Below are 14,588 nucleotides of genomic sequence, written 5' to 3'. Positions count from 1 at the left end.
CGAGATCCATAGATAAAAAAAGTTCTGAATCCACAGCCTTGTGATACGTTCAAACAGTTAGAAATCGTATCAGCCTTTAATGCATTTATTTAATTTCATCAAATAGTTAATGCTGTTTTATTGCAAAGCAATAATTATAATTGCACAGATACATTCATTAATTCTATTCTTCAAAGCAATATCATACACATCATCCAATTTTGAAGAATATAAATAAATGTTTTCCATTTATTAAATATATTTTCTTTCTTTCATATGCCAAACTTTTTTTAATAGTCCTTATTATTACCAAGTAATTTTTTTCATTTACGCTTTTCGCAGCCCGTCACAAGACACAACTCTTCCTCCCATTTGAATGTGCTTTGATTTTTTTATAGAGATTTTAAATATATATTTATAATATAATTATATATTTTAAAGATATAATTTCTAAAAAAATATTTTTTATATTTATAAAAAAAGCGTTTTTTTTTATAACCTGAGCCCTCCCCCCCCCCAAAAAAAAACGAAAGACAAATATGATTTGCAAAAACCAGTGAACAACGCTTGTATTTAAATAGTGAAATAAAAAATAATATTAAGCAGTATAAGAGAATAATAGTAACTACATTTATCAAGATACTTTAAATAAAAACGTCTATAAAAAAATTAAAAACGCTTTTACTAAAAACTCATTCTAAACAGTAAAAAATAAATAATTAGATCCAAAAATTTTCAAATTTGCCTTTCATTACGTATTAAATGCTTGGCCAAAATCTATATACAAAGCTTAAACAATAGTTAAAATTACATTTATAAATAAATATTTGTCTCGCTTAATAATTGGGATGAAAATAAATTTAAAAATTTTATATAAGGATTTGTTTTTTTATATTTTACAGCATTTTAATAAAAGTATTATTAAAAGTTCAAACGTACTTTTTTGCGAACTAATCACAATCATTAACTGTTATACATGATTATGACATGTAAATATGAGTATTTACCTTTATAATATACCTACCTTTAATAAGTATAATAGTTTTCATTTGGATATTAAATTTGTGGCGAAATAATGAAATATCCAAATCAGAAATGAAGTATACAGCTCATATCACCAATCGATCCTGCAATCGCGAATTCTTACGAAAAGCGTTATTTCCCCTTTTCGGGAGTTCGTTCCTCTAATTGGAGGGACCACCCAAATTCTAACTGTCAGCGAAAACCACAAAATGACCTTAACAAGCAGATGACCCACCCCGTTTATTGCATTTAAGGGGGAAAGCATTGACGACTTTCTACGTTGGAGCCGGGTTAATAGCAGTTTGCGGAAAGCAACTTCCTACGTTCCAGCCGGGTTCAAAACAGTTTTCGGAAAGCAACTTCCTACGTTCCAGCCGGTATTCAAGAGACACGTTGGAGCGACTTTCTACGTTCCAGCCGGTTGAAGGGATAGATTAGACCCATTAAAAAAATAAGTAATTTTTTAATCACTTGAAACACACACACACACAAAAAAAATAAAGTTTTGGATTACTAAATTTTAGAATCAACTTCCTTATATTCTTTATTTATTTACATTATATTTGACAAAATAACAATTCATGAAATTACTGAAATTTAAAATACATATTTAATACTGCTGCCATCTTAACAGCCATAATAAAAGAAAAATGTATTTACTTAACTTTGTGAGAGAATAACAGATTCTAATAAAAATACAAAATAAATTCATCTTTCAGAAAAAAAAAAGATTAAAAGTATCAGATTTTAATGGGTCAGAAATAAGAATTAAATTATTGCATTTATCTAAAAAATATTTCAGAATATATATTCATATTATTATTGTCATTCACTAAATAAACATATCAGCTCCTGACTGACGGCTTGCAATTGTACAATTTTCTAATCCTGATGATATCGCTTTTAGACAAGTTAGTTTTCTCTCGAGTAGGCTCGATAATTCTTCCATCTTTTCCAACCATCGTTTTGAGTCTGTCCTTGTCCTTGGAGAAAGTGTATGAACCATACAGCATGATAGAATTGAAATCGAAAGGAGTCAGGAGTCTGTTATTTGCAGGTTCCAGTCTTTTGAATTGAGATTCTTGACCTGTAAATAACAGAGATAAGTCGATAAACTCCTTTTGACTTGAGCTTAAAATATCTCATACATCCAAGTGAAAACGTGACATTTATTGTAGTGGCTTTGTATGTAATCGCAATGGTTTAATTTGCTTGTCGATGAAGTATGAAATGATGGAATCTCGTCTTCCCATTTTCTCTCTGAAAATCTAGCAAAGTGATGATTCTCGAAAAGTGGTATCCAGTTCTTTTTATTTATTTATTTATTATTATTTTTTTGACAAAGGCGGTCCCACTACTTATTATTGAGTGTCTGAAACAGCAAGAAGTATTTAAGGCTTAAAGTCAATGCAATGCTGAAGATCAAATAAACCATAAAAAAAGACACAAAGCCAGAGGAAATGTAGAATGCTCTATAAAGGGATAGCTCGAAGACAATGTTTTCACATATAGCCATTTTAATTGAATTGTTAACAATTGTTTGCAAAATTTCGACCAAGAATATATTCACCGTTCTCTTTTATCGATATTTTTGAGATAAATGATTCCATCATCTCTCCACTTACATAACATACAAGTTCCCCACCATTTCTTTATAGCTTTACACTTACAGAACGCTAATATCTTACGCTCATAGAAGCTGTCTACTTATTCGGTTCTGAGATGGAAGCATCTGGCTTTTCAATCCGCATTGAACTTATCATTAAAATGCCTTACACACTCCACAGGGGGCGATGAATGTGAATGAAAAAAACGAATCAACTTACCTTCTTTTATATTTTCCCAAAAGATTTTTATCCATTTATCTCTGTCAGATCTGCTGTGCTCATGATAGAAGCCAACAGCGTGTCCCAGTTCGTGCAGGACAGTACCCAGGTACCCGCATCCTTTCCCCAGGGAGAGGGTCTGAATCGATTTGGACTTGGTCATTCCGATTTGAGAATGACACCTGGAAGAATATGTGGGAAAAATTATATGTAGAGTCAGGGCCCGACTTAGTCTTATTTGGACCCGGGGCAAAAACCTTCTTTGGGGTCTGTTTCACTACTTCAGTAATGAAGAACCATGCATAGAACTTGTCTATGGTATTTTTCGTTCAATTCAAAGCGCTATTTAAACTTAAAACTATGCAGTTTGCGACAATTTAGCTGAATACCACCCTAGAAAGCCATGGATTTACGAAATATAGATTTTTTTGCTTTCATACGATAGATTAATGAAGAAACTAACATAAAACTGATGGATTTTAACACTGTACTGATATTTTGTTTTTTTTAAAGTTCATTAAAGGAGGAAACGTAAAATAAACTTTCTATTCGATTTGGAAGCCTCCTCTGATGTGGGGGCCCGGAGCAACTGCCCCGTATGCCCCTGCCTTAGCCAAGCTCTGTATATAGTAAAGTCAAAGCAGGTACAATTGATTTCCTTAATGATTTTCTCTTAATTTCACTTTTTATAGATGAGGTCTCTTAGTCAGAAATCATCTCACACGTAGGGACATCGAATGTCGATTTACTGCTGATATATTACTGATATAACTATATTATGATTCCAAATTCTAAATATTGACATTCTAAAATTTAATTCTAAATTATTATATCCTAAAATATTTTTCTAAATTATTATATTCTAAAATATTATTCTAAATTATTAGTGATATTCTAAAATATTAATAATGAATTGTATATCAAATGTTAATATAGTATATGTTGCTTTATTAAATAATAACATGTGAAGATATTCTTATATTGGACTCTACGACAATGAGCATATTAAGCCTTGGAGATATAGTCAGCGAAATATTAATAAACTAAAAAAAAAAGAAACTCTTTTTTTTTTTAACAACATTCTATTGGTTTTTGTTTGTAGCCAGTCGAACTATTAATATGCATTTTTAATATGAAATAATGAAAAAGTGAAAACTGCTGATATCTCTTTTTAGATAATTGAATTAAAGATATTTCCACCCTTTTGATTACCAGTGTGTCTACCTTTTCTTATATTCCTCATTAATAAGAATTATATTTTCCCCAAATATGCTTATGCGATTTTATAAGTCTTGAATCAATTATATTATCACACTTAATTTGTATCACGAATTTGTTTAAATTACCAAAGAATGCATTGTAATACTATACTTTCAGATAAAAATCTTGGAATAACTATATTAGTCCATAACAGGCCAATAATATACAAAATAGGCATAGAAAATACTTTTTTTAAAAACTAAAATGATGAAAGTCGAGAAAAAGAGAAGGTTATTTTAGAAAAGCTTTCTCAGAAATATTCAAAATATTTCTTGGTAGTACTTTCTAAATATATAAATTTCTTTGTTCCAAGACAATAAAAATTTGATGAAAAAGAGAAAATTTCCAAGTTAGATAAAAAAAAAAGATATATAAAATTAAGTCTTATGGCCAATGCTAACAACAGAACCAGAAGAATTACTAGCTTTAGCCATGCTAACATTTGAACGCCATTAAATTTCTTTTTTGTGGCACATCTTTAGACAACACCAAAGTTCATTTATTCAAAAAGATAATAAAATAACTTCCTTGTTCCAAACAAATGATGTTCTGAGCTTAATTATTATCATTAATTTTACTGATAATCAGACTTGATAAATTTTTCTTTACAGTATTGATTCTTTATCACATACAAGCCCAAGCCCTCAATACTTGTAAAATCGTACAGAACATAAGAGCGCAAAGTATAAAAGGTGTTTATTTTTCATATTATATTCATGTCAATAAAATGTTATTTCAATTATTAACTGTAAGCCATTTTACCCTAATATCTCCACTTTATAAAGGCGCTCACTAGACATTTGCAAGACGGTGCCGATGAAGCTTGACTCTGGTCTGATCTGATACATTGTGTCTGTTATGCTGATACAAACTGCACCAGCCTACAAAAGACACTAAATAAAATGTGACGACTTCTATTCCATATTACTTCCAAAGCATCTCCGAAATTTAGCTTGCATTCGTTTTTGTGCTGGATATTCTATAATTCAAACATAATAAGGCAGAATTCATATTCTGAATAATGATGCTTATTGTGATGTAAAATAATAATTTAATCTCATGTTAAGTGTGAACTCAAGAAACCTAATCATCAAAGCTGCTGTGGTGTACACAATTTAATTTTAGATAAAGTGTAAAAATGAAGATGATAATTTAAAGAAATGTATACGAATTTTTCTTGTAAATATTAGTTTAATCAAAATTTATTTTCTAACAATTTTGAGCATTATTTTGTCACGCCATTAGATTTGGCGAATTTCATTTCGTTTTTACAGATTGAAAGAATCTGATCACCAATCATTTTAGCAATTAATATATATATATATATATATATATATATATATATATATATATATATATATATATATATATATATATATATATATATATATATATATATATAACCAATCTAAAGTAAGAAAAAGTTTGAAAACGAAACTAAAATGAAAACGAAACAAAACAGTTTCGAAATCGCAACTAAAATTTATAACCTATTTAAACTAAAACCAAAAAGGAACTTCATAGTATTTAGAGAGCGCAATTGCAGCTACTTCTAAAACACAGATGAATTGATACAAAAGTATTAGAATCAAGTTAATAGGAAAAACAAAAATCAAATAAAAATTAAACCAAAAAAATTATTAAAAAATATTAAAAAAGAATCCGGCCTGAAGACTTTTTCAAGGGTCACCCTCAGGCAGGGATTCAAATAAAGGGATTTTTTCTGTGAGGACATACAGACATTAAGTCTAATAATGATTCCTCGTGACCCGAAAATCCCCCGAAATTATGCTCAAGAGATATACCATTTTAACAGAAAGGAAATACAAAATAACAAATTAGAAAAAAACCACAAAGTAAAAATACAATAAAAACAATAACAATAAAAACAAAAACAGCATTAAAATTAAAATTAAAATTAAAAACGAAAAGGCCAGAACATACCATATGTACCATATACATGGTATGTTCTGGCCTTTTCGTTTTTAATTTTAATTTTAATTTTAATGCTGTTTTTGTTTTTATTGTTATTGTTTTTATTGTATTTTTACTTTGTGGTTTTTTTCTAATTTGTTATTTTGTATTTCCTTTCTGTTAAAATGGTATATCTCTTGAGCATAATTTCGGGGGATTTTCGGGTCACGAGGAATCATTATTAGACTTAATGTCTGTATGTCCTCACAGAAAAAATCCCTTTATTTGAATCCCTGCCTGAGGGTGACCCTTGAAAAAGTCTTCAGGCCGGATTCTTTTTTAATATTTTTTAATAATTTTTTTGGTTTAATTTTTATTTGATTTTTGTTTTTCCTATTAACTTGATTCTAATACTTTTGTATATATATATATATATATATATATATATATATATATATATATATATATATTGTATCACAAAATAATAATGGAACGACTGCAATCCGCAACAAAAATGTCTAAGGAGATATGGAAAAGCTCGAAATACAAAAATGGCGAAATAATATAATTCGGAAATGCGGGCCTAAATTAAAGTTGTGAAGTGATCGTAGTCAAAGAGAGGAATTGTCGGCATCCAATTTAGTTCAAATGGAAAAGACGAGACCATTACTCTCGTCAACAAACATCTCAACACTCGGCCAAGTTTAGACGCATGAATATATATATATATATAATTAAATAACTACAAAATATCACTAACAAATTATTAAAATATCATTATCAACATCAAAATATCATTATCATTATTATCATCAAAACTATCACTAACATATTATCACAATATCATTATCATTATTAACATCAAAATATCACTAACATATTATCAAAAAAAAAATTAACATTATTATCATCAAAATATCACTAACATATTATATCAAAATATCATTATCATTATTAGCATCAAAACTATCACTAACATATTATCAATATATCATTATCTTATTATCATCAAAACTATCACTAACATATTATTAAAATATCATTATTATTATTATCATGAAAATATCACTAACATATTATCAAAATATCATTATCATTATTATCATCAAAATATCTCTAACATATTATCAAAATATCATTATCATTATTATCATCAAAATATCATAATTCTAGAGAATTGTACAAAAATTTATATTTCGTAATTCATTCAGCAATACTTTTATTTTCTTAAGAATAATAAAAGTAAACCATATTATTTAAAGCATTTTTGAGCTGCACCGTTCAAAAATTAGCTTTTGGGTTATGATTACAGTAGACACCTTGTGCATTAGCTCTATTTTCAGGATAAATAAAATGAAAATAAGAGCATATTGCATATCTTTTCTCAAGATATTGACTTAAATTCCCTTAATTAAGGATAATGTAGTCCTTATTAGAACAAAATATCCAAAAATATTGTTACAATATTTATACGCTATGGAACAACATCATGAAGATATCATATGATATCTTGTGTTGATGAGGACATTAAGCCAACAGATCTTGTTCTGTTTGACAGTTCCTTTGTAGACTGACTTAAAAGAATTCTTACCCTTGGCCTGGGTAGATTCGCACATAATTAGCTTCCCTCGTCCGTGGAACGAAACGGATACATGTCTGATTACCGTATTTCCACATAGCTTTCAACACCATTTGCAAACCTGTAATAATGAAATGATGGTCAATGAAGAGAAATTCTAAATAACTTTGAAAGGGTACTAAGATCAAAGGTCGGATGACCTTTTCTATTCTGTATTTTTGAGAGAATTCGGGGGAGGGGGGATCTCCATAATGCATTCTTTATGGAGATATTTTTTTAACAAAGTTCGCCATCTAAAACCACTGAACCAATTTCGATAATTTTGGTTTCATATAAAAGCTCATAGCTCCCTAGATATGCCAACCGTCACCTTTAAATCAACAAAGAGAAATTTTAGTTACGATAATTTTGGTTTCCTATAAAAGTTCATAATTCCTAGAAATGTCATAAAATAGTGCCACTAAATAAAAATTTTATTAAATAAATCGATTAGCTGTCAATTATATTTGGAAAAGAATAAAATAATTTATTGCCATCGAGAACAAGCAAGCGAACAAATTTTCAAAATTCTAGTACATTAGGTGATGAATGGAAAATCGATTATAAAATTCCAACTTCACAACTATGGAGCAAATGAAGTTAAATAATAAATGTTTAAAAATTATATTTACCTCTAATTCTTTTACCCTCCATCGAAAGACCTAATAGAGAAATAAAATTTTTCTTTCTCTCTTGGGATACGATTTGATCTGTTAACAAGCGGAAATACACGCTCGAGAAGCGGATTTAGTTTAGTTTTAGTAACGTGTCGTTTTAAAGCAACAAAAGGGCTATTTTGGAATAAATCTCGTGATTTTGAACCATGGTCACATGATGAGGACGACACCTGAGCTAGCACCCCTTTGTCCAAACTTTCACACCACAGCAGTTGGAGGATGTTTGGTCCCAACAGATTCAACGTTCACCCGATGCGCTTACACGATGGTTCTTCGGTGAAACCTGGTCTCGAACCTGAAAACCCACCAGTTCCAAATCTGAGACCTTACCACCAGGCCAATGTGGTCCTGAGTGAGAAGCTAGAGTTTCCATTCTGTATATCTTGATATCTTATATATTTGAGGTATTTTTACAGCCTTTTACAATCTATAACCACATAAATATGCCTAATTTTTAAAGCAATGGGATCAAACAAGTATTGTGATCAGGGCCAGATCATCTAATAAGAAAACTAGATAACAGCCTAAGAGCCGTGCAACTTTGATGCTAAGGTGGGGGATTTATTTTTTATTTTAAGCTATTTTCATGTTTATTTAATTTAGTGTTTTCTTTAATTTACAAGGTCTATATACTTGTTATGATTTAAAATTAAAATAAAATATCCTTTAAATGTCAGGAAGTAGTTTTCAGACATTTTTCATGTTTTCAAATTCGCATGCAAATTCAGTGAAATCCAACTTTTTACAGTTGACTAACTGATCACTTAACAACAGTCCTAGCATTTTTTTTTTTTGTTGTTGTTAGGGCTAAAAATAATTTCATAATTTTCCTCTCACACTGCCTAAAATTACTTTTAAATTTAAGTTTTATTATTATTATAAAGCCTCCTACTTGAATAAACCTTCTCTAGGGTAAATCGCAACGAAATGTTTTTATTCAAGTTTTTTGTAATATTTGTTGATAAAACAGATTCATTAGAGATTACTTTAAGGGAATCATACTCAACAAATAAAGGTATATGAAATGAGCTGGATCACTGGCCGCCACGACATTTAATCGGGTATCGAGCAAAATAACAGCCATTACGACACAGCCCATGTGTTCAAAACTCACTTAAGAAATGTGACCTATCATTGGAGGTTACTCGATCTCACACCATTTTTCTATCCATTAGAATTGCGAAAATCTGATTAGTTCACCTTCTCATTCCCATACTTGAAATTAGATTGGAGATGATTAAACGATTAAATTAAAATCAATAAAAACTATCTGACTTTGGAAATTTGGGAAGGGAAATGAGTTCCCCCTAAAATTCAATTGTCTAAGTTGTTTAATTTGGAATTTGGTGTTTTCTGAATATAAGACGTGCCGAAGTAACTCACGGACAGTTGAAGAGAGTCCGGGATCGAAAACATATGGGATAACGCCCCTGGGCCACAGTCGTTCATCCCTCGCAACGGCATTCCGGTCCTGGAAAAAGCATAAGTTTATTAATAAGAAAAAGTGCTTATTGAAAATAGATAATTAATGATGGATTTAATATCTTTCGAAATTAAAAAGGATTCTGTTGATTATCTCGTTTAACCCGAAAGAAGAAAACAGAATGGGAGTTTCAAAATTGTTCAGAATGAAAATTTCTGCATCCCGTGTGTATAAATTTAGTTAACGTCCCATTTTAAAGCAAAACTACGGCCATTTTGGGACGGACCTCGTCATTTTGAACCGCGGTCAGATGACGAAGACAATACATGAGCTGACACCTCCATCTCCAAACATCCACAACACACCAGCGGGAGGGCTTTGGCGCGAACGGATTTAACGTGTACTAGATGGTTCTTCGGTAGAAGCGGAGGAATTCTCTTTCTAGAATCTAGTTAATATTATTTGCCATAGAAGGAACGGGGATATTTTAGACTTTTTTTAAGAAATTAAATTTTAACTTAAATACTAACAATATTATTAGAAGGCCACTTAAAGAGGCTTTGGTTCAATATTTAATATCCATTTTTTTATGTATTAATTGGGAATTTTAGGAAAAAAAAAATAGCTATGCTGTAATGCCAGGAAATCTAAAATAATGTACGTCAAAGACCAACAAGGATTGAAGAAGAATTTTCAGATGATGCTTATCAAAAACTTTTTTGGATAAACATTTTGACAGACAATATTAATTTATGATAAAGAATATGCTTGTTCCATAGGGTTATTCTATGAGTTGAATATTCCACAGTTCAAGAAAAATGATCGATCACTTCATTTTGAATTCAATAAATTTTCTTTAAATTTAGAAAAAAAAAAAAAAAAAGAAAAAGAAAAAAAAAAAACCTTCCTTAATTTTCCCGAATTTTGACAGAGCTGTCTAAAGTGATCTTGTTATAATTATGTATATCAGTGTGTCAGGTTTTTTTATTTAATGGTGATGGTAGTGTGTATGAGGGAATTGCTTACACATTTATAAAAAGCTCATGTTAAGCATACTTTACCCATCCTTAAAATTTGCCCATGATTCTTATTCAAGCTGAGCTTATCCAGAAAATTCTCATTTTGAATAAATTAAAATTTAAAAAAAAATTCGTATGATTAAAGACTTGCATGAGCATTGTATGAAAAACAAATATATTATAATTTTTCATCAACAATTTCAATTTTGAAATATATTTTATATTCAGATCTGTTCATTAAAAGATCAATTTATGTACGAAATAAAGAATGGAAAGCATCAGCTCCTTACATCTGAAATGTCAAGGCCTATGATATCACCTTCGAATAAGTCGGGATTTTCTAAAGGATTTTCTTCCAAATATTTTTCTAAAATAAGAAAATAAAATTATTCATTGTCTCTCTATTTCTTCAAATAAAGAAAAATGGTATAGAAATTTGAGTTGCGGAATTTGATTAAAGTTTTAATTTTACAATACATCTTATTTTAAAATAACGTTCTCATTTTCTAACTATGCTAGAAAGTTTATAAAGTTTGTTTTGATCCGCCTTCTCCAGTTAAAAAAAAATCTTATACCAGGAAGATATTTTAGATAAAATATTTAAAAACGGTATTTTAAACACGCACATATTATTCTACTATATATATATACAGGGTGTTTATAAAGTCCCGGACCCATTTTGATGTTTAATAACTCATAAAATAATAAAGATAGATTAAAATTAATAACATAAATGGTTATATAGACTCAAAAAGTTCCATGACCCTTGTCAATGAACTTCCACGTGTGCCCCCTTCGTAGCACGGAGAATATCAAGTCGATAGTCAATTTCACGCCAGGTAGCGACAAGCATGTCGGCATCCACAGAGCCATTTGCGCACATTATGGCGATTAACAATGCCAGAAACATGAAAGGATGCTTCATCGGAGAACATTATGCTCTTCAGAAAATCAGCAGCATCTTCTATCCTCCTTAGCATATCTGTTGCAAAGGCCATCCTCCTAGGCCTATCGTTCGGTTCCAAAACTTGAACTTTGTATGCATGCAGTCTTAATTTTTTCTTAATAACCTTGTACACCGTCGAAATTGGCATATCCAATTCTGTTGCCGCTGATCTCACAGATATTCTAGGATTGTGTCAAAATGTCTCTCTGACACGCTCAACATCAAAATCACTTGTGCAAGGACGTCTGGAACGTTTCTTATCTTCAATACTTCCAATTTCTAGAAAATTCTTTTTCCACCGCAAGATGCTGTTTTTGGATGGAGGATCTTTTTGGTAAATTCTTCTGAAATTTCTCTGTGCTTGCACTATCGATTTCATTTCTATGAACCACCATAAAATCTGTGCTTTCTCTTGTGGTGTACGCATTCTCCTTAATATCCACTCGAATAAAACATCACATACAAAAGTACTACATAGAACAAACACATCAAAAGTAAACATAACATTGCAATAGTTGCCAAAAACAAAAGAGAGAAAAATGCAATTAATAAGCAGACAATATTTAGAAAAGTACAGATATTTAGACTGGAAAATGAAATTATCTGAAAATAACCACACGTGCAGACGATATTTACAAAAGTAAAAATATTCAAACCTGAAAAGGAAAATATATGAGTTATTCCATCAATAAATGCCATAAGTTTGTTTATATCTTTATTATTTTACGAGTTATTAAACATCAAAATGGGTCCGGGACTTTATAAACACCCTGTATATATATATATATATATATATATATATATATATATATATATATATATATATATATATATATATATATATATATATATATATATATACGTATGAAGCTGTGTAAAAATTACTGCGCAATCAATTCATATCAAGTGAAAATGATCCCTCCGTTGCTCTTGTCAAAGATGAACACGTGTATTCAATCCCCACGTGGCCGGAAATCCCATGTTATATAAGACTAGTGATCATTTATTTCGTTCCTTCCTTCCTTACTTCTGCTTTTGTGTCGCACTATGGCGGACGTACCTTGTCCGCGTCTCTGCTTGTAAATAATTATGCTTTCCCGGAACGGATATTAAAATTAATATAATTCTTCTATGTCTTCAAATCTGCCTTCTACTTTTCAGAAATATGCTTTAAACAAAAACTTCATTTGTATAAGGGATACAGAAAAGTACGACCAACTAACTGAATGTCATGCCAGAAGTGATGAGGGAAATTGTTTTGATTTGCAACGTAAACCGTTATATCAGATATAGTTAAAAAATTTCAAGAAAAAAATACTGATTTATGAGTGATATCGTAAGCATACATGTAGACTTATTAGCAGTAGAGAAATAGACTGTTCATCAGTGAAAGAAAATATTGGTCATTGTCCGATTCAAGACGCTGTAACAGTCAATAATTCGGGATTGCTTATTTTTTCACTGCATCTTGGATATTGACCATAAGAGAAGTGGCGGTGTTACGTTCTGAGTAGGTATAATATTATGCAGGCATACGAAAGCTTATAACCTGAATATTATATTAACTCTTGCATATAATTTTTGTGTTGCCACTGAAAATTGTATCACCTTCGTGTATGATAATGCACGATATCACAGTGTGACACTTGCTGACTAACTTCTTGAAAGTGAAGAAATGCAGTAAATGATGGGGTCTGGATATTCATCTGAACTTAATCCTGTATAAAATATATAGGATGCATTTCGAACAAGTATGGTAGAAAACAATTCATCACCTTTAACATAAAAGATGTCGTCGGGGCACTTAAATGGAAGTCACAGAATTTACCACATTGATTATGCCACGAGAAAAACGCATACCTTACTGAGAGTTTTTAAAATGAAATGTTATCACATTCTTATCATTATTTTATTAATCTTCCAAAAGTTCATGATATTTTTTATTCACTGTTATTTCTTGTAAACTTCAGTAAATTTGTTATTTTTTTCTTGGATTATGCTTGTATTTTATAAGTATGACTTTACCCTTCTTTGCATGATGATGGAAATTTCCATCATAACATTTAGTGAACGAAAAAGTATACTCAAAGTATACAGGTGTACTGTATACTTTGTACTCAATACTCAAAGTATGCAGGTGTGTACTGCATACTCAAAGTGTACAGGTGTACTGTAAATTGGTTGCTGCTGACAACTTTATTCACGTTCATTGCGTTATAAGAAACGTAGCTGTCAAAAAAAAAAAAAAAATGTCGCAATTATTATAGCGTGTTTGAACTTGTCATTCCTCTGCTTGTTGTAATTGGAAAAAATTTGAATATTTGAATATTTCCTTGAATATTTTTTTATAACTAATCTGATATATATTTTTTTTTCTAATGAAAGCGATAATGAGTGGAGAAATTTAGAAGAGAGGGACATTGAAGATTTTGCACTGAGCTTAACATGTAAATTTGCATGATGATGGATATTTTCATCATACAGTTTTTTAATTATTTTATATTATATATTTATAATAGAATTTTTTAAAACATTTTTCCTTTATTCTAGAGCTTGAATTATATCACCCTGATTTATTTGATTCATTTCAAGAAAAAAAAATAATGCAAAAAAAGGGTTAATATCATAAAAATGTAGCAACATTTTTTAAATATATAAAATAGTTTTCTTCTTTAATTATGGATACGATAAATAAAGGTAGAATTTTTCTCTCGAATACTTCGTTTCAGGCAACAGATTACAAAATTTTAAATTTGTAATAGATAAAAAAAAAAAAGCATATTTTTTAAAATGCAACAGATATAAGAAAGAGAAATTTTCACTTGCCCTTGTCCGATTCACCGTAACAGAAGCAAGAACCCAACAAGATAATAGCCAATGCTTGACAAAGAATCATTTTGATA

The 14,588-nt window shown here is 30.0% G+C and overlaps 1 protein-coding gene across 1 annotated transcript; it reads right to left on the bottom strand.

Annotated features, from left to right (window-relative positions):
- Positions 1-1,559: 1,559 nt before the first annotated feature.
- On the bottom strand, positions 1,560-14,588 carry LOC129963710 (astacin-like metalloprotease toxin 5). Its single transcript, XM_056078231.1, has 6 exons — positions 14,512-14,588; positions 11,030-11,106; positions 9,681-9,768; positions 7,594-7,702; positions 2,829-3,010; positions 1,560-2,089 (listed from the first exon to the last, which is right to left on the bottom strand). The coding sequence occupies exons 1-6, from the start codon at positions 14,579-14,581 to the stop codon at positions 1,848-1,850; spliced, it is 768 nt and encodes a 255-aa protein (XP_055934206.1). The 5' UTR covers positions 14,582-14,588; the 3' UTR covers positions 1,560-1,847.

The sequence above is a fragment of the Argiope bruennichi genome, chromosome 3, assembly GCF_947563725.1.
Source record: "Argiope bruennichi chromosome 3, qqArgBrue1.1, whole genome shotgun sequence".
NCBI lineage: Eukaryota > Metazoa > Arthropoda > Arachnida > Araneae > Araneidae > Argiope > Argiope bruennichi.
This window is presented reverse-complemented; position numbering and strand designations above follow the sequence as displayed.